This window comes from Carassius gibelio, chromosome A25 (genome assembly GCF_023724105.1).
Source record: "Carassius gibelio isolate Cgi1373 ecotype wild population from Czech Republic chromosome A25, carGib1.2-hapl.c, whole genome shotgun sequence".
Taxonomy (NCBI): Eukaryota; Metazoa; Chordata; class Actinopteri; order Cypriniformes; family Cyprinidae; genus Carassius; species Carassius gibelio.
In genome coordinates, this window is record NC_068395.1 from 1943104 (window position 1) to 1970406 (window position 27303).

A 27303-nucleotide genomic window follows, 5' to 3' on the forward strand; every position below is an offset into this window, starting at 1 on the left:
TTACCTGTCGATTCAGCATGTACATGGACCCACACACAAAGGTGGACACACTCTAGACGGGTGTGCCAGGTAGGGTGACCCCCCGTTCCGCGTTGCGCATGCGCGCACAGCGTTTGAAGCCCAATACATGCCTCCAACAAATTGAGACTGTGTCACGCATAATCAATGCTTGCTCAAAAAAAGTTGGTCGCTATATCTGGAATCACCAACCCGTCGATCGCGGTCGACAAGTCGATCTTGGAAGCATTTTAAGTCGATCGCGAAGATTTTTCAAAATCTGAGAAAAAAAGGTGCGAGCCTCCGCTGACTGCGCGCGCACCTCTCGAAACAGACGAGACATTTATACTTGACAACTGTTTTAGACTGAAAACCAGACAATACAACTAATTTAGACGCGGGTGCCGGTGTGATGAGATGTATACTATCCGTCTGCTCGGGCATGATTGTTCTAGGCCTGTAATTGATTGATTATTGAGGTAATAGGGATGGCACGGTTCGCTGAAATAAAAAAAACAAACCGTTCGGTTCACCACACACGGTTCGGCACGCGCTTCAACTTAAATCTGACAAAGCATCTGTTATATCATCTGTAATATGACTTGCTATAAATGGCAAATAAAAAACAGGGTTCAGCTAATAAATGTTTCTGTTGATGCATGCGCATTCTGGCTTCCCAGACATTACAAAAACATGAAAAAAAAAGATCTATGTTGAGCAACTACAATTCATTTTAATCCTATAATTATGTATTATAATATATTTAAAGTGAATAAATTGTAATGAAAAATAAACAAAATGAAATAGCTAAAGTTCAAAATTATCGTATTTGGAAGAAAATTATTACATTTAACAATTAACTACATTTTGACACGACCTGCAAATTAACACTAGGAGTATGGTTGGACGGAAGCAGTGTGACAAAAATACTATCCCATAATTGTGCACAGTAATCTGACAATAAATGTGGCACACCCAGATTTTCATATGCACACCCAGAGTCTCTTTTCAGGCTACACTACTGGGTAAGACAGTCATTTATACTTAAATTGCACAGTGATAATAAACTTTTCAGCTTTTATAACTCTATAAAAATGATTGAATCGTTCAGACAGAAGCATTACAGGCACAAGGTACCGTTATGAACAAATACATTTTATTGAACAACAATCAACACGATTAAAACAACTGCCATATTTCAGTCTCACACGTGTGGCTGTTTGTGTTTCAGCACACACACAAACTCTCAGCAGCACTCCACATACAGACTGACTTTCTCTTACAGAAGGGCCTCATTGTGCATTTTTACTTGTGTGTGAAGTTAAAGTGCGTTTTTGCACTGTTCCTCTCAGAGGAGGAAGGATGATCTGTCTATAACTCTACAGCAGCATGATTCAACCACATGGAGAAAACAGGTCAAAATCATGAAAGATCTCAAGAAAGAACATGTTTTGGCCATATTTCATCCCACAAAAAATAAGTGAATCAAATAAAAATAATATCAATTAATATATCAAATGTTTAGGTAAATAAAGAAAAATGTTTGACATTATTTTCATGACAAAAAAGCAAAAATAAATGATGTCTCAATGCAAAAATATTAAAGGTTCCTAAAAAGTGTTAATTTTCTTTATGTAAGACAAAAAAAGAAAATATATTTTAGGTTATTAAAAAAAATTGACATTATTTTCATGACAGTAAAGCAAAAATATATACTGTATTGTATCCTATATCACAGTAACTGTCAAGAAATAAATGTTGCAAAGCAACAAATATAACAAAAATAAAAGGTTCCTTCAAACAGTCTTTCATTTTCCTCATCTAAAAATATATAAAAAAAATTTAAAAAAGTTATTTTTTTTAATTTTATATTTTATAATATTATTTTCATGACAATGAAGCAAAACATTACTGTTATGAAAATAATGTTAAAATGAAAAAGCAGTAAGGTTCCTAAAATTGTAACTTTCTTCATACGTTCAAATTATTTGTTATAATTTTTTAAAGGGGTGAAATATGACCAGAGCATATTTTCATGAGACTCAACTGTTAATTATTTCTTAATTATTGCATAAATATGTGCTGGTCCTTATATATATATTTGGTGAACTCACAAATATCTAACATCTAATTTACTACTAAATAAGACTGAATACTATCAATTTACATCGATTATACAATTCAAAGATACATTCTCTGGTTTGTGGAAACAAACAGGCGATACGTTGCTTATAATATTATAGTCTAGTATACTGAATATTGTATGATATCAGAGGGCCATGTCTGAATATTGCGCTTGTGCCAGATCTGTGTTTGTGCTTGGATTATAAATCATCAATGCTATTTTTGGCGTTTGTGTTTTTATTTATTTTTTTGCCACCTGCTGTCTAATTCCTTCAAGTACAGCGTTGAGGAAGAAGGACAGATGGTGAAAAGGAGAGAGAAAGTGAATAACACACTTTAGTGTTGATAAACGACGAGAAAGAAACACACCACCTGTGCGCACGATTGACCCCTCACACACACACACACACACACACAATACACCAGCGTTCACAAACACTGTGAGTTCACAGCTGAGAAAACACGAGGCAAAACAGAGGAACCCAAAACAACAGAAAATAACAGAGGTGATAACAAGATATGTTCGTTTTTTTGGAATGTTTAGGAAAAAAATGTGAGCAAAAACAAGATCATTAAGGTCAGATTCATATTAGGCATGAAACATACTTCTGTTTTAATACCATTTGCACTCATTTAAAGAATTAACGGTGCGTGAAGTAACCGATCAGATGGGTTGTGCACACGCTGACCTCGATAAATCTGACCTATGACCTCTAAACAATAAATAAGAGCATCTGAACAGTTTCAAATGGCATAAAGTTCATTGTCACTGAGACTAGAGATGTTTACTTGATAGAGAGCACCATAAACCCTCAAGGTAAACCTCAAGATCATTAATCTTTAGAGTCATTGTCATATTCATTAGTGACATGTTACAGAACACTGCTGTTCAGAAGACTGGGGCTGGTAAGATTTTGTAATATTTAGAAAAAATGATCTTATGTGCACAAAAACAGCATTTGTTTGATTATAAATACGGTAAAAATAGTGAAATATTATTACTATTTAAAATAACAGTTTTCTGTTTTTATGTTTTTTTAAATGTAATTTATTTCTGCGATCAAAGCTGTATTTTCAGCATCATTACTCCAGTCTTCAGTGTCACATGTTTTGTGCTGTTTTACTGCACACAAAAAAAAAAAAACATTTTGTATTATTATCAATATTTTTGTGGAACATGCATTTTTTTTCAGGATTCTTTTAAAGTTCAAAATAGCAGTTTTGTTTTGTGACAAAATTATTGTCACGGTTGATAACAGTTGTGCTGCTTAATATTTTTCTGAAATCTGTGATAGATGTTTTTTTTTTTTTTTTCAAGATTGTCTGCTTCAATATTCTTTGAAAGTTCAAAGGAACAGCACTGAAACAGAAATCTTTTGTAACATTATAAACATCTTCTCTGTCACTTTTGATCAATTTAATGCAAAAGTGTTTAAAAAAATCCCCAATCTTTTGAAGGGTAGTGTATATTCAAGTGCAGGACGATATAAACCGGACGTGTACTAATGCATGAACTGGGAAGGACACAGAGGTATTCCAGGCAGGGATTTGGTCAGGAATCGTTTGGCAGTATGAAAGACATTGCACATATATGCAGAGCTGATCTATCAGCACTATTCTTTCTGCCTGACAAATCTGAACGCATCTCCGAGAAATAAAAACAGACAGCGTGAAGTAAACGAGAACGGTTTGTTCGGTTCGGCTCACGAATCCAACACTGATGCATCACAGGTCCGGCTCAACTTATTAACATAAAGAGAAGGAACGGGGAGGTGTGCAAATAAGCCATCGTATATAAAACTAAAACATAATCTAGTATCATAATATCCTCTGCATATGTACAGTACTCATAAACAATCAGACACTGATACAACCGTCCATAGAAATATATAGTATTAGTGAGATATACTATAAGTGTGTTTACATCTATATCATCAGAATTAGGAATAAATATGACTTCCATTCAAAGTCTGTGCTTTTCGGTTTCTCGAACGAACAGGAATGATTAATAAAATCTCCCATGATGCACTGCAGGGCAACGGTACACCATGGGAAAGCATCCAGATGCATTAATATTCATGATTATTAGCTCCACCCATTATAGGTTCACAGGGCACGTCTTACAGTCCATATGTAGATCACTTTTTCTGTTGATTTAGTTTATTAGTATTCTTTCTCAGATCTGATCTGACTGATATGAACCAACAAACTTTCATTAAGGGTTTGTTTGTAGCCGGAAATCTGTAAGTAGCTAAACTCATCAAATAAAACTCATCAGCACTGCTCATGAATATTAATTAGGTCACATGATGTCCGCCCAGTCACTATTGATTTGAATTAATATGCAAGAGAGGACCAGTGTTATTATATATTAGAATTATTTATAGACTATTATACTTTTTATTAATATTTGGAATTAGTTGTTATTTTTATAAAACTCCTTTTGGTTTCATTTTCGTTTTTGTTTATTTTTTCAATAATTCCAAATAGTTTTCATTTATTTTTATTTAATCATTTTAGTACTTAAACTTATTTCAGTTAGTTCCCAAAGCAACATTTCTCATACTTTTATAGTTTGTATTATTATTATTTTTAATTAGTTTTTTATAATATACTTATTTTAGTTTATTTTGGTCATTTTTTTGTATGTGCTATTTTCATTTTTTTAAATATATTTTATAATTTCAAAATAATGGAATAAAAATTTCAAATTTTAATTTAGTTAACACATGCGCATCTCATCCTAAATGAGGAACAAACTTCTTGGCATACCCAAAATATATTCATTAAGCTTCAAACCACCTACAAATGTAGTTTGAGTTAGGTTTAAGATCATATTTAATGCTAATTTAGCTGTTCAGGCCACAAACAGCAGAACAGATCAGTCAGATATGCCAAAAATAAATTATTTCCATTATTTTCTTTGTGTTGTGACCATGCAAATGAATCTCATAATCTATAATGATTATCTCCCAAAGTCTGGGATCTTCACAGAAGTTTTAATGCCCCGGATTTGACTTTACTTTGCTTTAGCCTTATCACTTTTCCTCAAAGTCATTCTGAGCCCAGAGGGAAAGCAGTCAGAGCTGGTCGTAAGAAAGACGGGAACAGCTACTATAAAGGGCAAACTAATCGACATGATGTGTCCTCATGTTCCAGGAAACTAACAATTAAAAAGAGCTTCATGTTGGCTTGATATTTCAGTACATGATTAACAAGAGACGAAACACACGAAAACGGCACGACTACAAACGATTCAGATCAGTCCGACTGCTCCACGTTACGCTTGGATCGTTCAGTAATGACGACCTGTGAGAGGGGGCCGGGACTGGTGCAATGCATGATGGGAAGGGTGGCTAGTTGTTCCGCTTGGGCAGATAGCTCAGGATGTATTCGCCTACGCCGAAGAAGTAGACCACCTGAGCGATGCCGAAGAGCGGCGCGATGACGAGAGCCCGACAGTACGCCCCCTTCAGGAAAGCAGCGGGACCTTCATGGCGTAATATCTTCCTGTGATCACACGAATAATGATCAAAAATGTGTTATAGCTCCAGTCTTAGGTTGTTTTAAAGAAATAAGGTCAACAAAAGGAAATGACCTGATGCAGTCGGTCACCCCGCTGTAAGTGTCCTCTTGAGTCCCCCGTGTTATCGTCTGGAGCCTGGTCTTTATCACTGAAACACACACCAGCCGGTTATCAAACCGCACAGATGGTGCTTTTTGCATTGCACAACAGTTTTTGCTAACGTACAGGCTCTGTTGCTAACGCTAGCGAGCTGCTTCACTGCATACTGCCTCCTCAGCAAACTGACAGAGAGGAAACGTGAGCAGAGACGCTAATCAAGGGCTATTGTTTGGAACAGAGTTTGCATTAGGATGGAATGGAAATATTCAATATTTCACATTCAGCATTTAAATATAGAAAAAATATTATTGAAAAAATTGTGTTCATTGCTTCATATTAAACATAAAAATGTAATATTCAGTAATAAATAAACTAAATATAATGTTAGATATTTTAAAAATGGAGAAATTAAATATATATTTTTTTTCAGATTTATTAATAAATGATAGACAAAACAAATACTGAAAAATGTCTCATATTTAATATTCAATAATAAAGGTAGACAAAAAATAAAATTTTATACTTTAAAAACTGAAGAAAGAAACTGGAAAAATATTTAATATTTTACATTTAGCATTTAAATATATATAAAATATAATACTGAAAAAATACATTCAATATTTAATATTAAACATTTAAAAAAACATTTAATATTCAGTAATTAATAAACAAAATATAATATTCAGTATTCTAAAAATGGAAAATTTAAATATTGAAAAATATTTTATATTTATTAATAAATGATGGACAAAACAAATACTGAAAAATATATAATATTTAATATTCAATATTTTAAAGTAGACAAAAAAATAAAATGTTGTACTTTAAAAACTGAAGAAATAAAAAAAATATTCAATATTTATTATTCAGCTTTCTATTCGATTTTCTATTTTACTTATTTTAAAAATACAAAATGAAAACAGATTAATCATTCATTTTCAGTAACAAAAATAGACAAAATTAATCAACATGTAATATTTAGTATTGTTTAAAATAAATACAAATCAATAAAAATCAGAAAAAGCATTCCATACTAAACATTTAGTTTTTTAATCGAAGAAAAAATGAATGTTGAAAAGGTTTAATTAGATAAGAATTGATTATAATTAGATTAATTAATATTAATTTAACTTTTTTTAATTTATATTTTACTCACTGATTAATATTGTATTTGACATTTCTCTTCATGTTTAGATTGTCTTTCCTGCAAAATTAGACCGAAGCTAATTTTGTGGTAGAGCATTTGCATCAGGAGTATTTCTAGGATGCTTTAAAATGCGTTCACTAGAACAGCAGAGATGTTTAAAGAGAAACCCACCGTCTACAGGGTTGACGGCGACGGCGGCTGTGCTGCCCGCGATGCAGCCCGATGTGAAGGAGACGTAGAAGGGAGCGGGACCCTCGGCTCCTCTCTTCCCCAGATCATTCAGATTAGCAAACAGAGGGAAATAAATGATAGAGAAGGGGACGTCCCTGAAGGGAGAGAAAACACGAGGCTGAGATTCTCTGAGAGTCTGCGCTCTGAAGACTCTGGTGTTATTTCCCCAACCTCAGCAGCGTGGCTCCCAGACCCTTGTAAAGACCCGCGATGCCCTTTTCCTTCAGTAACTGTCTGGTGAGTTGCACAGCTGTGGGGGACTTCAGCTCCACGGGGCCCTCGGGGGTCACAGACTGCGGCATGAGCTTCCTCTGAGCCGCTACACACACACACACACACACACACACACACACACACACACACACACACACACACACACACAGCACATTACAGTGTCAGTCATAAACGAGCCCTCACACTTCAACTATACTGATAGAGCCTAATCTGCGTCACACTTAAGTATTCTACTCTTAACAACTTTTTTTGTAAGCATCTATATGGCAGATTTTAACATGAGTAAACTTCAGTAGACCCTTATGTAGAATAACAATGTTTTTTTTTTGTTTTTTTTTGCATATTAATTACTCAGTACCACTGACAATGACTTAACATTCAATATTTAAAACAATAACATTAAAAAACCTGTTTAATATTTATACTGAATAAATAATATTCACCTTAAAAAAAAAATTCAGTACTGTTGACAGTTACTTAATATTCAGTATTTAATTTTTTTAATTGAAAACATATTGAATATGTAACGTGGTATCGAAAAGAAATAAAAAAAAAAAACTAAAATTAAAAATATATTTAATATGCATTATTTGTTATATTTATATCTAATACATTTTAAGTTGAACACAAATTATAAAGACAATGTTTTTAGTTGTTTTGCATATTAATTACTCAGTACCACTGACAACGACTTAATATACAATGTTTAAAAATAATAACATTAAAAAATTTATAATATTTATACTGAATAAATAATAGTCACCTTAAAAATTCTATAATCTTGACTATTACTTAATATTCAGTATTTAATTTTTTTTTAATTGAAAACATTTAATATGTAACATGCTGTATTTAAAAGAAATAAAAAAAATACTAAAATAAAAAATTATTATATTCAATATGCATTATTTGTTATCTTTATATGTAATATATTTTAAGTAAAAAACGAATACTGAAATAATATAATATTTATGTACTAAATAAATATTCAGGGTTTTTTTTCAATGAAAAATTCAGTTCCGCTGAATGACAATGACTTAATATTAACTATTTAAAAAAGAAAACAAAATATTTCATATAAAAACAAATCTAAAAATAAAAAAATATATATATAATATTTAGTATACTAAATAAAAAATATTAAGTTTTTCAGTAATATTTAGTATTGCTGAAAAATGACTTAATATTCAGTATTTAAAAAATAATAATATTGAAAAAATATTTCCATATTTAAAATTATTATCTATTTAAAATGTAATTTTTTTAATATTCTGTATTAAAAAAATAAAATAATAATAATATTAAATACATAGCCATCCTGAATAATACATTGATCTATTATTGCAGACAATACCTTTTTACAACAACAGACATAATGTTTTATAACAACATTTAACTTTTCCAAGACTACTATATGTATAAGTGGTACACAAATAAATAAACTGCTCAATGTACAGAAATGCCAGATCCGACAGTAATGCAGAGAGAGATGTGACCACAAGGTGTCAGTGCTTCCTCTCTCTTCTCTGTCCTGTGTCTTGATTTCTCACTTCACCTCCCTTCATTCCTTCCTCTTCTAGTCTAGATTCTTACCGACTCTTCCTGCATCTTGCAGCTGAATCTTTAGCATCTCCATCGGTGTTGTGACGATGACCTGCAACACAACACAAACATGGTTAGAGGAAACCTCAGAACCAATGAAAAACCAGAACAAGCTCATTTAAAGGGCCACACGCGTGTTTAAATAAACTATGACGAGGATTGATGCCTAAAGCTGTTTTCAGATGTTTAAACTGATAGTTCAGACACTCGTTTTGTAATTTTACACTGATGTTAAACATGTGGAAAGCTCTTGCTGTGTACAAACATCTCACAGACGTCTATAAGATGTCAGTTTTACATCTTAAACATCTTAAAGACATCTAATAGATCTCAAATGAAACTTCCCAGAGACGTATTGCAGATGAGCATTTAGTCGTTGTGTTACTCCGGCCACTTTATTTTCTTTTGACATCTGAAATAAAATGGTTTTATTTATAAATATAGTGTGCTGATTGATTTTATGATCAATAATTAATATATATTTACACAACTTCTGAGCATTACATGATGTTACCTCAACGAAATGTTAAATTAGAGTACTTGAGATGTTAAAATAAATTCTGCGTTCAATTCGTTTTAATTTATTTCATTTATTTATTTAGTAATGTATTTTTCTAATAATTTCACTTTTAAATTGTATGTTTTTTATTTTCATTTATATATATATATATATATATATATATATATATATATATATATATATATATATATATATAATTAAATTAATCATAACAAATTATTTAGAAACATGCATCAAATAAATAATTTTTTTTATAAATATTGATTATAAGTGTAACTTAAATTGCATAAATACACATTTATATAGAAGATATAAAAATATATATATTATATTATAATATTTTATATTCTCTCTCTCTCTCTCTCTCTATATATATATATATATATATATATATATATATATATACAGTATATGTATGTATGTATATATAAAATAAAATTCTATACATATAGAATAGAAAGATAAAATAATAAAATATAAATACATTACATTAAAAATGTTTAAGATGAAGTATTATTACTAAAACTTTACAAATTTTTTATATTGCTTTAATATATGCATATATGTGATGAAATAAAGATCATACATAAATATATTAAAAGAAAATTGGCAATTACCTAACATAAGTTTAAGATGAAGTACTAAGTTACTAAAACTGCATAAAGATAAATGACAACTAAATAGAAATATATAAAATAAAACTAATAAAACTGACAAAATCACAAGATAAAATGAATAAAAGATAAGTAAAATGAACTGAAGCTTAAAAAAAAGCTAATTCAAGATATTAGTAAATAAAGCAAGTATATGTGTTTTTTATTTTTTTCATATCTTTGGCTTTTCATCCAACATATTTTAATGCAACATCTCAAAATCTGTGAATCTGCGTCATTAATCCAAGGAACCTGTGATGGTTCCTGCAGATGACTTCTGTATAAATGTGGTATTTTAGGATGGTATTGTGGAAGAACATGCACATTAACGAATCGACCGGCATGAAAACCCCTCAGCTCCAGTTTAATGAGCAGATCCTGTGCTCAACAAAGCCTGTGTGAGGTGAACGTTTGATGGGAGTGTGCTTGTACCCTTAATGCATCAGTGTTTTGTCTCTGAGGCCGTTACAGACACAATGATCTGCCTGCTGCTGAATGAGACTGACCTGACAGGTCCCCGCGCCGCAGCCGGCCAGCATCTCTCGCACCAGAGTGAGCTTCTGCCTGAGGGAACGAGAGGTGAAGGGTCATCAGTGTGTGTGAGCGCCGCTCTCATCATCAGCACACACACCCAGGGTCCTCAATAACTCACACTTGGACTCGGCGGTCAATAACTCACCGCTGCTATTTCTGGTTGCCATGGAAAACGGCGGCAGGCAAGGCATTGTGGGTATTGTCTGTGTGCTTCCACCCTCATTGAATATGAATGTGGGTCTGGTAACGTGATGCTGTGTGCTGAACTGATTGAGATGTTTGATAGTGTCAGTGTGTCACTACTGTGGCTGGAGAAGACGATAACAGCAGTGTGTGTGTGTGTAAGAGGACATATGTCTGTGTGTATTTATCAAATAAATAAATAAACATGTGTGTGTGTGCATATATATATATATATATATATATATACAATTCAATATAATTATAGAGTACAAAATAAATTAATAAAAAATAAAGTATAAATAAATATACGTGTGTGTGTGCACGAAAGGGCAAAAATATATAGAATTTAACAAAATATGTTCTATATATAATAAGTATAATATAATACTATAATATAATGCATATAGAAATAAATATTATATCATAACTATAATTTATAATAACTATTTTCATTTAAATATTGATAAAATAATAACAACATAAATAAAATGATACATAAAACATACCAATACAATTTTATTAGCATGTTATTTTATTATGTTCTATGTGTATTAAATGTGTATTACTAGATGAAAAACATAATATTATAAATGTTTGTGGACATGTTGAAGGCTGGGAATGAACCCAAGCAGTGTGTCAGGCCAGACGATGTGTGTGTGTGTGTGTATGTGTGTGTGTGTGTGTGTGTGTGTGTGTGTGCGTGCACGTGTGTGTGTGTGTGTGTGTGTTTGTGTCTCACCCGTCCTTAGAGAGGTGAAATCTGAAGAAATCATTTGCTGCAAGCTTGATGGCTTTCTCTGGCGTGACGAGAGTTAAGTTGACCGCCGCACCTGAGAGAGAGAAGAGCAGACATTCTCAGTCTTCACAGGAAATAATCATCTCTCAGCTCACAGTTAACTCGTCTAAGTTTGACAGACCTCTGTACATGCCAAAGTATCCTTCTGACCGGATGGTCTTGACGAGGCAGTCGGACCTGCAGAGCACAGTGTGTAATGTGATTAGATGTGGAGCTAGTGAACACACTCGACTCGTCTGTTTGAGCACTCACATGCTGGTGTAGAGGCGCGAACCATTCTGCTGGTTCTGGAGACGGGTTTTGGCCAGATCGATGGGAAACACGCAGGTAACGCCGATCAGTCCCGCCAGACCGCCGTTTATTAGCTTGCCAGGCAAACTGGAGCGACGCATGAGAGGAGACCAGTTATAAAAGAGATGCCGCTAGGGCTTCAGGACGCTGTTGCTAAAGTGTTCTGGGGTCAGAAGAGTTCAACACCAAGTCCAAACTCACCTGATCTGTTTGTCAGCCATTTATCTGGCTCCCTGTGCGTCCTCAGTGTGTGTGTGTGTGTGTGTGTGTAAGGCGTCAGAGTGCACGTCTTTGCAGATTTTCTGGTTTTGTGATCTCAGTCCATTCACCGTCCTCTGGCAGATCTCTGAAAGACACACACACACACACACACACACACACAGAGAGAGAGAGGACATAGTGTGTTTCTGGTAAAGGTGTCATCTCTCACTGACTCTAGAAATTCCTCACACTGGACTCACTCTTTCCCTTCCTTCCTCCTCTCGCCTCATCTCTCCATCTCTTATGTTTATTCCGATCACATGTTGCCGGATGCACGGTAGGTTTGAAATAGTTCCTAACATGAATGTCTCACAGATAAGTTGTTTTCTGTAATATTGCTGTCAACTCTATATTTACTTTTGTTATATATCATTTCTGACTGAAACACGAAACGCAGGGCAGAACTTGAGTTCATCATTTGGGAATTAACCGAATGATAATAAATGATCTTCAAACCAGAAGAGGTGGAAAAATAAGGCCAAGCGTATTAAAAAAACGTCATTTCAGAGCAATTTTGAAAGATTATGATTATGATACTGTTTACAAAAAGAACAGAAAAATGGATTAAGAGAGAAATGATTTAAAACTAATGAAAAACTGGAAAAGCTAACATATAACTGAAATAAGATTCAATTATTATTATTATTATTATTATTATTAAACATTTTAGAATTATCACTAAATTATTAATTATTGAGATAATAAAAAATACTGTAATAATTATTATTATTAACATATATATATATATATATATATATATATATATATATATATATATGAAAAACAGGAAAAAAAACTAATTAAAATAAGAAATGCCTTAGAAATACAACTAACTTAATAATAATATAATAATAAACACAACAATAACAATAATTACTAGCTGAAGTTGTTGAAGTAAGTTGAAGTACTAAGATAACTAAAACTAAAACGCAAATAAAAAATAGAGCTAGAAAATCTGGAAAATAAAAATAACATTCAAAATATTATTATAATTATTATATAAACTCAAACTATTATTAAACACTGTAAAACTGTATAAATAATGCTAAAATAACACTGCCATGCCTCTGATATTTGTTTTTCAACATATATTTTATGCTCTATATAAATAATATGAATACAAAAAACCGTAAAATATTATTAATACTGTTATTAATAATATTACTAAATACAAATAATTAGAAAAAACAACACATTTTTGACAACTAACTGAAATAGGTTTATATATATATATACAATAGAGATACAGTATGTTATCCAAATGATCATTAAAGTGATAAATAATGACAATGTTTTGTCTCTTTGGTGAAAGCACTTGTTGCTGTTGAAACTTTACAAGAATTAAGCCACGAAACACATGACCAGCAACCCAAAGCATTGTCTATCTTCATATTGAAGTGTTTATGAGCAGCTTTGATGGTCATGTGATCTTGGTGATAAACAGGCAGAAGGTCAGGAGGAGTCCGAGAGGAACGTGTGTGTGTGTGTGTGTGTGTGTTTTAAGTTCAACGACTTAAAGACGTTCTGATTGTCTCCCTCGTTCCTCCTCTCCGATCAGCCAATCAGCACGTCTCTCTCGCTCTGGCCCCTCCCTCTCTTCGTCCTGCTCTCCACTCATGCGTTTCCTGGTTTCTGCTGACTGGACTGAACTCATCTACCTTCAGTTCTGCTCTTTCTCTGTCTGTTTCCTCTTTCTCTCTTTACTCAGACCCAGCGTGAGATCTCAAGGTGCTTTCTTTCAGCAGGACTATTATTGTTGCATCTTTCTCTTCATCCCAGAGAATATCAGGTCTGTTTAGACAATGAAAAAATCACTTGGAGATTTTGCTGAGATCTCCTGCTTCGCAGATGTTTCTCCTGAGAAAGATCTCAATGTCTCAAATTGTGCCAAAGTCTCAACTTAAAGTCCAAGATCTCAACATGACCTCAGACTTTTCTCATTAAATCCACAAGATCAAATGATCTGAGATGCTATCCGCATTTCTGCTCAATTTATGGGACAATACAACTGAAGCTAAAACATAAAAAAATCAGTAATTGAAATAAAGTAGAAATAAAATAAAATATGAATATAATATATACAAAAATTCTATTTAACATGGCAACTAACAGAAGTATAAGCTGAGGTATTAAAATGACTGTAACAATAATAATAAACTGAAATAAAATCAAGCTAATATACTTAATAACATGTCAATTACAAAATTACTAAAACTTTATCTCAAATTAAATAAAAAATTAAACTAATCAAATATATTAATAAATGATATAATATTATAGAAATATATTTAGGTAATTGGAATAAAATATAAATATTAAATAAAAAGCTTGAGTACCAAAATTACTAAAACTAAAAATAATAAACTTAAAAAAAAAATAAAGTTAAATAATAATAACAAACAACAAAAACTAATAAAATGGCAAAAGCATGCAACAAAAACATAAGGTAAAATGAAGATTAAAATTATTTTTAGCAGCTCATTCAAAATATTAATAAATAATAGAATATTATATTTAAAAATTATCGAAATAAAATTTTAATACTAGATAAAATCTTTAAAAAAAAGTTGTACAAATAATTACAAATAATAGATTTAATAAATTATAGCTAAAAATAAATACTAAAAACAACTAATAAAAATGACAAAACAAAAAGAAATATTAAAATATAAAAAAGCTAATTATTGAAATGCTATATTAATATATAAATAATCGTAAAATAACACTGCTCTATACTTTTGTGCATGTCTTCAACTTTAATACATGAAACATGTGCAGATGTGAATCAAAGAAAGAGCAACGCCTGAGTGATGGACGTTTGCTGCTCAGCTTTCAGTGTCAGTTGACAGAGGAACAGAAGGAGCTGAGACTGGGCTTTTGTGTTATCAGTGGTTTGGTCTTGTGACAGAAGGACAAGACTGAAGTCTGTCAGTGTCTACAAATCAGAAACTAGTCTCACATACAGCACACAACGGACCCAAACTGACACTGAGGAGGAAATAATGTCAGTGAATGAGCTCCCAGCATGCACCAGCTGCTCTGATCTGCAAGCTTCTCCAGGAAGGGCGAGTCTGATATTTCTACACAACAGAAATGAGATAGTTTCCATGGAAATGGACTGAAAAGGCTATGAAATCCTATGATTGAGCGCCAGAGATTTCCACATGTCTTACTGCAGATATCAGCCCCGTCGTTTGTGTGTGTGTGTGTGTGTGTGTGTGTGTCTTACATACGCTACTGTTCAAAGGTTTGGGGATTTTTTTTTTTTAAAGAAACTAACACTTTTATTCAGCAAGGATGCGTTAAAGTGATCAGTAAAATGATTTAAAATGTTACAAAATTTCTATTTCAAATAAATTCTGTTCTTTTGAATATTCTATTCATCAAAGAATCCTGAAAATGTATGGCAGTTTTCACAAAAATATGAAGCATCACAACTGTTTTCAACATTTGATGATAATAAGAATCAGTATATTAACATGATTTCTGGAAGATCATGTGACACTGAAGACTGGAGAAATGATGCTGAAAATACAGTGCTGCATCACAGGAATAAATTATTAAATTATTTTAAATTAATAAAAATAAAAATAAAAAAAAAAATTTATTTATAATTTATAAAAAAAATATATATTATTTTGAAATTGTACTAACATTTCACCATTTTCACTGTATTTTTGATCAAATAAATGCAGCTTTGATGAGCAGAATAGACCCAAACATTAATTTTACTACACATAAAAAAATAAACAATTTGTGGTTATTTCTTGGACTTTTTGGGGTGTTTTTGTGTAGTAAAACTTTCATTGTATTACTATAATACTGCCCCCCCCCTCAAAAAAAATAAAAAAATTATAATAACTTTTTGGGATTTTACTGGTACTTTTCTTTAGCAAAAAAAAAAAAGCACACGTCAACTATAAAATACATCCATTAACATGTTGTTGTGCTGCCGAATGGAGGGATGCAAAGAATCAGTGAGGATGGAGGAGTGTAAAGAGAGAGAGAAGAGAGAGCTGTAAAGGGAGACAGCTGGGTGGGAGGAGAGAGAAGATGGAGGGAGGGAAAGAGGAGGTGAAGAAAGTAGTTGAAGTCGACCTGAGATCACAGGCAGCTGATGAAGCCAAGAACTTCACAATCACAAGTCATTCTGGACTGTATGATCTTCAGCTGATCTACCAATGCTTTCAACCATCTGGGTTAAGATCGTTAGAGCTATTCCTCATGTCGTTTCACATGAGTTTAGAAGAATAGTTCTTGTCCAAAGAATAATAATGATCTACAGCATCAAGCTCTAAGAAACACTATTCTGAACCTCCTAAAGTCATAAAAATACACTATTCGATTAAAAAAAAAAAATACACTACTGTTCAAAAGTTTCAGGTTGTTAAGAATTTTTAATGTTTCTGAAATAAGTATCTTCTGCTCAATGAGGATGCATTTTTTTTAAATCAAAGGTACAGTAAAAACTGTAATAATGTGACATTATTACAGTCTAATATAACTGTTTTCTATTAGAATATATTTTACAATTTAATTTATTTCAGTGATGTAGCGCTGTATTTTCAGCATCATTCCTCCAGTCTTCAGTGTCACATGATCTTCAGAAATCATATACTGATTTGCTGCTCAAGAAACATTTCTGATTATTATCAATGTTGAGAGATTACCACACTTGACAGAGAGTGGCATTGAACAATCATTTACTGCATTTAGCTGGTCTCAGCATCCCAGTGAGCAAATATAACAGTGATACCGAGAAGCATCAGGAGCGGACAAATATTAATAACATAAAGACTATTGTTAGTTATTACAGGGATCTTAATGATTCATTTGTAAGGTTTTTATTAAACTCATATGTACATCATTTGACTTTCAGAAGTTATATTGTTTAGGACTGAATCTGAGAGATGGGAACAATATTGTGCGAATTAATATTATTTGGAATATTATTGTTTTTGATGCTGTTTACAGTTTTGATTAAATCATTTTATTTTCTCCTCAAGAAATATTTCTTATTGTTATCACTGTTGAAAGCAGTTGTGCTGCTTCTTATTTCTGTGGAAACCATGATCAATTTTCATGCATTTTAATTACATTTTGTTCCATGCATGGCTTCTGGAATAGGTTTATAAAGAGGAATAGGTTTATAGAAATGAACAGTCGAATAAATGAATTCAATTAAATGCATCAGTTTCATAAAATAAAAAAAAGTTCATGGTAATATATACATGCATACACACACACACACACACAGGTCCACAGTCCTTTTAAAACATGGTGGAATATCAGTACCACTATATTCTTTTAAGCAGAATATAGCATTTAAATCCCACGGTATATGCTTATTGTAATAATGCAATGTCATGGCAATTACATGGTACTTATTTACATGGTATTACCTTGCTATGGTGTTCAAAATGCTATTTTGAAATACACCAGGGTCCTAAAATTCATGTATTATGGTATTTAAATGGTATTTCAGGGTAACATGTCCAAAATACCATGATTCTGTAGCACTTTTTTCTGTAAAAGGTTGTTTGCTTTTAGTCCAAGGACGCAATTGCTTTATCATGGGGGGGAAACCTGCTAGAATATGTAAAAGTGAGAAGAAATATGTGCAGTATGTGAACGAGGTCGCTGATTGGGTCTGATGGCATAATCCTGCTGCAGAGAATCCCGAGAGGCTCGAGAGCGCGCACGGCGCATCGAGAACGCGCGCGCCGCGGTGCCCTGATGTTGCTGCTGATGATCCGCTGCAGATCCACACAGACATAACGTCCGTCTTTAAAGGCCCTGGGGCGGATTCCGCGGCCGGTTAATCCCGAGGGGATAACGGACGGACGGTACAGTAACGCGCAGACGAAACGCGCGCCGCTGTATTACGCGAAACAGATGTTAGCGCGCGGAACGCGACCGTTAGAATGAACGAAGCTGTCAAAGACGCTCTTTCTCGCTTCTGTCCTAAATAACGTTACCGTTTGCCAGTTTGATCAGTCATGTTTGATTTCAGACGCCTTCTCGCGATGGGGAATCGTGTTTTGCCACATAAAGAGAAACGATCCGTCGCATCGCATTCATTGTATGAAACCACTGTTAACGTTACCGTTATTTCCGTTTATTCTGCGGACTGACATAATCTTTAACACGGAGACCGTTTAGATCATAATGATTCTATTGTATAAGCTTCCATCTAAACAAATGTCAGTATTAATATGACACACAAAGGCTAGTCAAAGAAATAAGAGCGTAACTGTGCTACATACCGGATCCTGCAGTTTTGTCCCGTTTCTCCGTTTATTATGGCTTCATGTGATGTTCCTCCTACGGTGACGGTGTGATAATAGTTAAAATCGCCGGTGGTACTCGCGTTCGTGTGCGTTTGGAGGAAATGAGGGATGAAAAAGCAGGACACTACGGGAAAAAGTCGGTGTTTCGGTCGCCGCCTGCTGGCGCGTGATATCGGTTACGGCGCCGTCCGATTTTTTTCTGCTGTTTAAGCAAAGGTAAAAAAAAAAAAAAAAAAAACGTCGTGACGTCATCGGTGTGACGCAACGGTGACCTTGAGTTAAAAGGGTTAGTTCACCCAATAATGAACATAAGCTTGTGTTTTAAAACTATTTTTGGGTGAACAAAACCTTTTAAAACACATGGAAGGACACTGAATAAAAAAAACCGAATATTCCCCACTTCTGATAAAGAAGACAGGAGAATGAACATCACTGATTTAATAATTTAATAATGTCATTTGGATCATAGACATATAAATACCTAGACGCCTCATTGGCTGCTTTAAGCCGTTGCCGCGATACGTCAACGCGTCCGCCATGTTAGTGAGGGCAAGACTGCCTTTAAATAAATGAAAGTAAACGGGGGAGCTGCGGTTTTTACTGAACAAAAACACTATAACCTTCACATTTATCAACCGATTTCAAAGGTTTGTGATCTACGTGCAGTTAAAAAAAAACTTAGTTAGGTTTGGAAAATGATTAATTGAAAGCTCACATTTGTCTCACTTGTTGATTTCGTTGATTTTTTTTCGGTTTACAAATCTGTTAATTTAGTATAACTGTGACATATTCATGTAATGTAATTTGATTGTACATTACATGATATTTAGTTGTTTTATTGCTTTCTCTGTGTTCAATCCCAACATTTTTAAATTCATAATCTGCGCGCACACTCTCGCAATCCGTTCCCATGGATTTGTAAACTGTAGCCTAATCATGGATTCATGCAGCAAGCTCCTACGTGTTAACATACAGTTTTAATGAATATTATTATGTGGAATGGGTCTACAGCAAAGTGTCTTAAGTGATTCTCTGTATGTTTTTCTCATACAGGTGAAAATTTTTTGAAAACGTGCAGCCTGTCTCTACTGTGGAGTCGCCGGCTTTCAGTCAGGTCCTGATAACAGCCAACCAGCATGATAACATAGATTTGATTTTTAAACAGCATTTTTATACATACGTGTACATATTCCATCTTTATTTGACCCTCTAACTTTAACACTCACTATTCTAATTCTATTCTTTAAGAAATCTAACTAGCTTTCTAATCTTTTTGTATTCTATTTTCTTTTCATTTATTATGCAATTGTATATGTATGTGTGTATGTGTAAAGACCTCTAACTAGCTTGCTCTATTCTTTTAATTTTTTATTCTATCCGTTTTCTTTTTATTTATTATATTATTTAAAATTCCATGCTACGTGTACTGTGTTAACCTAACTGAGACTTGTTATAGCACTTATATATCATTGCTCTTGTTGTTTTTGATTGCTTCCACTGTCTTCATCTGTAAGTCGCTTTGGATAAAAGCGTCTGCTAAATGAATAAATGTAATGTAAATGTACATATACATATTTATATGTATTTATGTATGTTTCTCGAAATTGATTCTGAATAATTCAGATTGCTTTCATTTATTTATTTCAAAATGTTTCGTGTTATGTTGTCCATTGTTGATAGTTTTCATACTTAAGCTGTAAAAGGAACATTTTTAAGGGCTCAACACAACAGCTTTTATGATGCAGAAGCCACTAGTTTTTCTGAATATATTATTCAGGTGTTTTGTTATTTATTTCAGAAATCCTTGTGATATACAGTCATGGCCAAAAGTTTTGAGAATTACATAAATATTAGTTTTCAAAAAGTTTGCTGCTAAACTGCTTTTAGATCTTTGTTTCAGTTGTTTCTGTGATGTACTGAAATATAATTACAAGCACTTCATACGTTTCAAAGGCTTTTATCGCCAATTACGTGACATTTATCCAAAGAGTCAGTATTTACAGTGTTGAACCTTCTTTTTCAGGACCTCTGCAATTCGACTGGGCATGCTCTCAATGATTTCAAGCATCACCCTCCTTTTAACATGTCAAGTCTGCCATTCTAACCCAATCAGTCAGACATAATGATCTCCAGCCGTGTGCTCGTCAACATTCTCACCTGTGTTAACAAGACAATTACTGAAATGATCTAAGTAGGTCCTTTAATGACAGCAATGAAATGCAGTGGAAAGGTTTTTTTGGGTTTAAGTTAATTTTCATGGCAAAGAAGGACTATGTAATTCATCTGATCACTCTTCATAACATTCTGGAATATATGCAAATTGCTATTATAAAAACTTAAGCAGCAACTTTTCCTATTTCCAATATTTAGATTATACAATATTCAGTGTGTGCTGGTCTGCCTCAATCTAAATAATGTTTAAAATTACTTTCTGTTTTACTCTGTGTTTGTATAGACCATAACTCATAAAAGCGTTACTAGCTTGATTAATGTCTATAGTTATCGAAAAGCTTTTAATATAAGTTAATTGTTTTTAATATAAGTCACCATCTCGACCTTTAATGCTCTGCACCACAAACATCCCGTTTTGACGCGTGATTTAACATCTCCGCTACTTTTCCACGCAAACCTGGAACAAATCATTTGATTCAGATCGGGACTCCGAATCGCGTTTCGTGAATCATTTGAGATCGGGGCTTCGGAGCGAGTTCACAAAACATTTGATTCAGACTGGGACAAGCGCGTTTCGTGAATCATTTGATCGGGGCTTCGGAGCGAGTTCACAAAACATTTAATTCAGATCGGGACTCCGAATCGCGTTTCGCGAATCATTTGAGATCGGGGCTTCGGAGCGAGTTTGCAAAACATTTGATTCAGATCGGGACTCCGAATCGCGTTTCGCGAATCATTTGAGATCGGGGCTTTCGAGCTGATTTGCAAAGCATTTGATTCTATCATGTAGGCTACTAGATCAAGTTTTAATAAAGAGAAAAGAGGTTTAGAGACAAATTTTTGTTAATAGCCTGTAGTATTCCCACAGTCCATAGCATAACTGTATAATTTAGTAAGGGAAAATTAAAAAAAAATAAAAAAAAAATAGGATGAGTTTCAATTTTTATTTTATTTATGTGGCAATGGTCATCTTAACCTCTGTGCAGTGTTCAGGGTATTTCAGGACCCTAAATTAAATTCTAATTCATCTAAATGACATAACACTTAATGACTTTACCAAAACAGAAATTGGGATGTCTGATTGTATATTAGTGTAATAAAATCACTCAGAATGCTCATGCTTTTGTTTAAAATTGTAATTTTAAATGTTATCCAGTAAATGGCAGAAATCTACCACTTAAGTACGGCAAATTTTTATATGACCATGTATGAGAGCAAGAAATGTAGATATACTTTAATGTTAACTACATATTTATTTTGTATAAGCATTTCATATAAACATGTAATACTTTTTTTTCAAATTCCATATCAACTGTATAGTAAAAACATTAAAGGAAGTGATATGTTACAATTCATGATTGTGGATATTTTGGTGTTTTTAATTTCACCTCTTAAAGCACTTTCTTTTATCAATGCAAATATCAGTATTCAACATTTTGGGATTAAAACATTATGCATTTGTAATTGCAGGTTAAATGCATTTATATCTTGCATTAAACAGTGTGTGTAAACATCTGTGGGGGTCTCTAGAGAATTAAAACTTGAGCCAGAGGTTCTTCACCGCTATGAGGAGAACTTTGACGTTAACGTTCTTCCATCTGGTCTCATCATCCACCCTGATGCTCCACACCTTGGTGCAGATGGCAAAGTTGTGGACCCAAATTAAGAACCTCTCTGTGGCCTGGTAGAGGTTAAGTGCCCTGATGTGAAAGAAATCAGAGAGGCATCCCACGTTGAGTTTATTGGGGACCATGCAAAACTGAGAAAGAAACACACAATTGGCATTCAACGGTCAGCTGATGGTTACTGTCTTAGTTAACCTGGTGTGATCTTGTGACAAGTGCAAGAGGTGACTTCCATGTGGAGAGGGTATGGAGAGATGACGAGCTGATCACAGAGATCACAGCTAAAGTTGTTGAATTCTACTTTGGGATATACATTAATTTTTTGCTAGGAAGAAAATAGGCATGAAAAATTTACCAACAAATGATGTTCCTGTTCTATAGTGAATGTAGTTCTATAGTGTTCTATTACAAGAAAAAACAGCTACCCCAATAAGTCATGCTTCAATTAATTAGATTTTATTGTTATTTATATTATATTGTTGCCACATACCTACCCCAAACTGGAAAGATATGTCAGGAGGGGTTGGTGATTTCTGATGTGTTCAGAATCTGAAACGATATTGCAGATCATAAGTACAAGTAAAGAGTTAGATTTTTATAAAAAAAATTCCTTACTTAAATTTCCCCCCTAAAATCTAAGCATTAAATTCAGCAAAAAAAGCACACTGAGAAGTATGTGAAAGATTATATGTATAATGTTGGTTAAAACCCTGGCTGAGAAGGTAACAAAAGCTTAAACTTACTGGAAGATAGCAAAATTTGCTTATCACAAAGCAGACAAGTTACTAGCAGGTGAAGAGGAGCATGATGTCACTAGCAGGTGTGTAGATGATGCTGATGTCACTAGCAGGTGTGTAGATGATGCTAAAGTCACTAGCAGGTGTGTAGATGATGCTGACGTCACTAGCAGGTGTGTAGATGATGCTGATGTTACTAGCAGGTGTGTAGATGATGCTGACGTCACTAGCAGGTGTGTAGATGATGCTGATGTCACTAGCAGGTGTGTAGATGATGCTGACGTCACTAGCAGGTGTGTAGATGATGCTGATGTCACTAGCAGGTGTGTAGATGATGCTGACGTCACTAGCAGGTGTGTAGATGATGCTGACGTCACTAGCAGGTGTGTAGATGATGCTGACGTCACTAGCATGTGTGTAGATGATGCTGATGTCACTAGCAGGTCTTTTTTCCAGCTCCTTTATTTTTCCCATGCCTCAGCAAGAACACTTAATTAACATAAAGCAAACAACAATACATGTATTATTTTGTAACACTTTAATAAAAACAACTCATTAATTTGGAAAGTTACTATCACATTTATGCAATAATATACCAGTTACTTAGAAGATCAATTCAAGTTAAATAACCTACAAACAATAATCTGAATTCTGCTTGTACAACAGATGTTTGTTCAACTGCTCGTATTTCCTACATTGTTGTGGATTTTATTGATAAATTTAAATGTCTTTTTTAATTCTGTGTGACTTAAGCCAGAGAGCAGTATAAAAAAGGTGATGGCAAAAGTGTAAAAACACCGCTTCACTAACCTGCTCGACTGTTAGCATAACTGCTACCATGTGCTAGATTAAATATATAACGTTACATCTAACAATACAAATAAAACATATAATATATATATTATACTATATTTGATTAATGTATAGTTGCCGATAAGCTTTTAATATAAGCTATTGTTTTAGTTAACACATTACACTCACCTGGGACTGGACGGCTGTTATAATCGTGCTCCTGCACCTACTCTGCGTTTACTGCTCTGCACCACAAACATCCTGTTTTGACGCGTGATTTAACGTCTCCGCAATTTTTCCACGCAAACCTGGAAAGCATTTTCGTCGGTGGGAAAATTATATGAAATAATAAATAGTTTTTTTTTTTTTTTTTAGAACACAAAGGCATCTGAATACTTTTGGTCTCCACCAATTTTCAGATCAGGTCTTTCAAGCGGATTTGCAAAGCATTTGATTAAATCATGTAGGCTACTAGATCAAGTTTTAATAAAGAGAAAAGAGGTTTAGATACAATTTTTTTGAAACAAAATAGGATGAGTTTAAATGTCTTTGTTAATTTTGTGTGACTAAGCCAGAAAGAGAGCAGTAAAACACTGCTAACCTGCTCGACTACATAACTGCTACCATGTGCTACATTAAATGTATAATGTATAACATTTGATACATCTAACAATACAAATAAAACATATATACTTGATTAATGTCTATAGTTGCCGATAAGCTTTTAATATAAGTCACCATCTCGACATTTACTGCTCTGCATCACAAACCCGTTTTGACGCCTCGGACGATCTCCGCAACTTTTCCACGCAAACCTGGAAGGCACAAAACATTTGATTCAGATCGGGACTCCGAATCGCGTTTCGCGAATCATTTGAGATCGGGGCTTCGGATCGAACTTGCAAAACATTTGATTCAGATCGGGACTCCAAAGCGCGTTTCGCGAATCATTTGATCGGGGCTTCGGAGCGAGTGCACAAACATTTGATTCAGATCTGGACTCCGAAGCGTGTTTCGCAAATCATTTGATCGGATCGAAGCGAGTTCACAAAACATTTGATTCAGATCGGGACTCCGAAGCGCGTTTCGCGAATCATTTGAGATCGGGGCTTTGGAGGAGTTCACAAAACATTTGATTCAGATCGGGACTCCGAAGCGCGTTTCGCGAATCATTTGAGATCGGGGCTTCGGAGCGAGTTCACAAAACATTTGATTCAGATCGGGACTCTGAAGCGCGTTTCGCGAATCATTTGATCGGGGCTTCGGAGTTTGCAAAACATTTGATTCAGATCGGGACTCTGAAGCGCGTTTCGCGAATCATTTGAGATCGGGGCTTCGAATCGCATTTCGCGAATCATTTGAGATCGGGGCTTCCAAGCGAGTTCACAAAACATTTGATTCAGATCGGGATTTCGAAGCGCGTTTTGCAAATCATTTGAGATCAGGCCTTTCCAGCCGATTTGCAAAACATTTGATTCTATGGTGTACTTGTCTAGATCAACTTTTAATAAAGAGAAAAGAGGTTTAGAGACAGATTTTTGTTAATAGACTGTTAGTATTCCCACAGTCCATAGCATCAGTAACTGTATAATTTAGTAAGGGAAAATTAAAACAAAATAGGATGAGTTTCAAATTATTAGTATTAGTATTATTATTATTTTTGTAGCAATGGTCATCTTAACCGCTTTGCAGTGTTCAGGGTATTTCAGGACCCCAAATTAAATTATAATTCTAATACTACATCATACAAGTGTTTAGTTGAGTTGAATATTTCGATATTCATGTAAGGAAACGAAGCCATAATTTGATAAGTTTACATTTACATTTATTCATTTAGCAGACGTCCAAATGAGGATAAAAAAAAACAACACAACAAAAATAGCAACAAAAAGTTTATAAGCGAGAATAAACAAGATACATGCAAAATGAAGGCAGATATCGTCTGATATGTTAAGAAATAATATAAAATAAAAATGCTAAATCATTTTGCCAAAATGTTTGACTCAAAAAGTGCAGATGATTCAAGCTGTTCGTGACTGTGAGTGTAACAGCAGCAGCAGAGATTATTAACAGTAAATGAAAACATTTAAAACTCTGATTCCTCGATTTAAAAATAAAAATAAAAATGTAGCAAAACATTACATTCAGATGATCTGTAGAACTCTCTGTGATTATCAGTGTCAGACTGTGTGTGTTGTTTTGTCCGGGGCTCGTGGGACAGGCGTACTACTCTGACTGTTTCATCATCATCTTGGGGAGGGACTTTGAGAGGATTCAGATCATCCCAGGAGCCAAACACGGGAACATCCAGGTGGACACACACACACACACACACACACACACACACACACACACACACACACACACAAACACACACACACGGTTCTGGCGTCCAAACAACATCAAGGTCTTTATAAACTGTTACAGCACTTACTCAAGAGTGACACATAGCTTTTAGACTCATCATGGTTTTAGGAATTAGATTATTAATTTTTTTTAGCCTTTATGTTAATGTCAGTTTTAATAATTTTAGCTTTTCAACTTTGTCCAGGGTTTATTTTTTTACTCTTTTCTTTTACCCGCCACCGTTCCACTCGGACACAAACACGAGAGATTTTAATTTGATGAAGGTCATGGTGTTCTTCTTCACTGCAGAGAATGATGCTCTTCCTCTTGTTTTCCAGATCAAATATCTGAACATCCTTAAATCGAGAAGCATTTACTGAAATATAAATGAGTTCATGTTTAAAACAAGAACAAATATCTGTCAGCGGCTAAGAAAAACAATAGTTTTCACCTTTGGCAGATTTTTTCCCCCCCGTTTTAAGAATTAACCAATAAAAATCTAAAAATAAATATCTTGAGTAGATAATAAAAATTCATATCTGAGGTAATTATGCATCTCCTGCAAATGTCTTGGTTTCATGATGTTCATACATTAGCACTGGAATATAGAGTGTAATAATTGTTTCTTCCCCAGATTATTGCTGATGTGTAATATACTTGACTGTATGTAATGAGAAAATAAATTACTTAATGCAACATCCATTATTTCTTTGCTGGGTTTAAAAGTTTTTTTATGAATGATTACGTCATCTTTTATTATAAACATGAGTGCAGTATTAGCATTTGTATCAACATTATTAGAAATGTCTGAATGAATCAGAATCAAACGATTAAATGATTAAATGCAGAGATTTTCTTCCTTAGTATTTCTGTCTTGTTTTCTGGTATAAATGAATGCTTTCAAACGATTAATGGCTTTAGAATATGAGCTGGTCATTCTGTCGATTCATTCAGGGCTGCTCGGGGTTTAGTACAAACACAACACTAGTCTAGGGATTTATAGTCTTGTCTCTGAGAAAAACTTTCCTCAGCTTTCCTTAAGGCTGTCCATGTCCTGTTTGCAAATGACTAAAAGGGAAGAAAAAAGAATACATAGAATAAGTTCACAGTTTTATGAAAAGCAATGAAATCCTTATAATCAAG

General features: G+C 33.8%; 1 protein-coding gene and 1 long non-coding RNA gene across 3 annotated transcripts; both read right to left on the reverse strand.

The window, feature by feature from the left end:
• Positions 1-1131: 1131 nt before the first annotated feature.
• LOC127947239 (mitochondrial glutamate carrier 1) lies at positions 1132-18717 on the reverse strand. Of its 2 annotated transcripts, XM_052544226.1 has the most exons (12): positions 18465-18717; positions 13857-13989; positions 12139-12283; positions 11899-12024; positions 11768-11823; positions 11590-11680; positions 10640-10697; positions 8952-9012; positions 7296-7443; positions 7065-7219; positions 5720-5795; positions 1132-5631 (listed from the first exon to the last, which is right to left on the reverse strand). In XM_052544226.1, the coding sequence occupies exons 3-12, from the start codon at positions 12156-12158 to the stop codon at positions 5478-5480; spliced, it is 945 nt and encodes a 314-aa protein (XP_052400186.1). In that variant the 5' UTR covers positions 12159-12283; positions 13857-13989; positions 18465-18717; the 3' UTR covers positions 1132-5477. The 2 variants fall into 2 exon arrangements, with proteins under 2 accessions (XP_052400186.1, XP_052400185.1); XM_052544225.1 differs by lacking the exon at positions 13857-13989.
• A 3176-nt stretch (positions 18718-21893) lies between these two features.
• LOC127947242 (uncharacterized) lies at positions 21894-23192 on the reverse strand. Its single transcript, XR_008151253.1, has 3 exons — positions 23029-23192; positions 22780-22834; positions 21894-22419 (listed from the first exon to the last, which is right to left on the reverse strand). It is a non-coding gene; the product is annotated as an uncharacterized LOC127947242 (long non-coding RNA).
• Positions 23193-27303: the final 4111 nt, after the last annotated feature.

What these genes read in the sequence shown, in the direction of transcription:
- LOC127947239 (XM_052544225.1), bottom strand. Translation starts at nt 12,158, where the DNA reads ATGGCTGACAAACAGATCAG. An exon ending in TCGCGCCTCTACACCAGCAT is followed by an intron (nt 11,824 to 11,898) that starts GTGAGTGCTCAA and finishes TGTGCTCTGCAG; the next exon opens with GTCCGACTGCCTCGTCAAGA. An exon ending in TTTCACCTCTCTAAGGACGG is followed by an intron (nt 10,698 to 11,589) that starts GTGAGACACAAA and finishes TCGTTCCCTCAG; the next exon opens with GCAGAAGCTCACTCTGGTGC.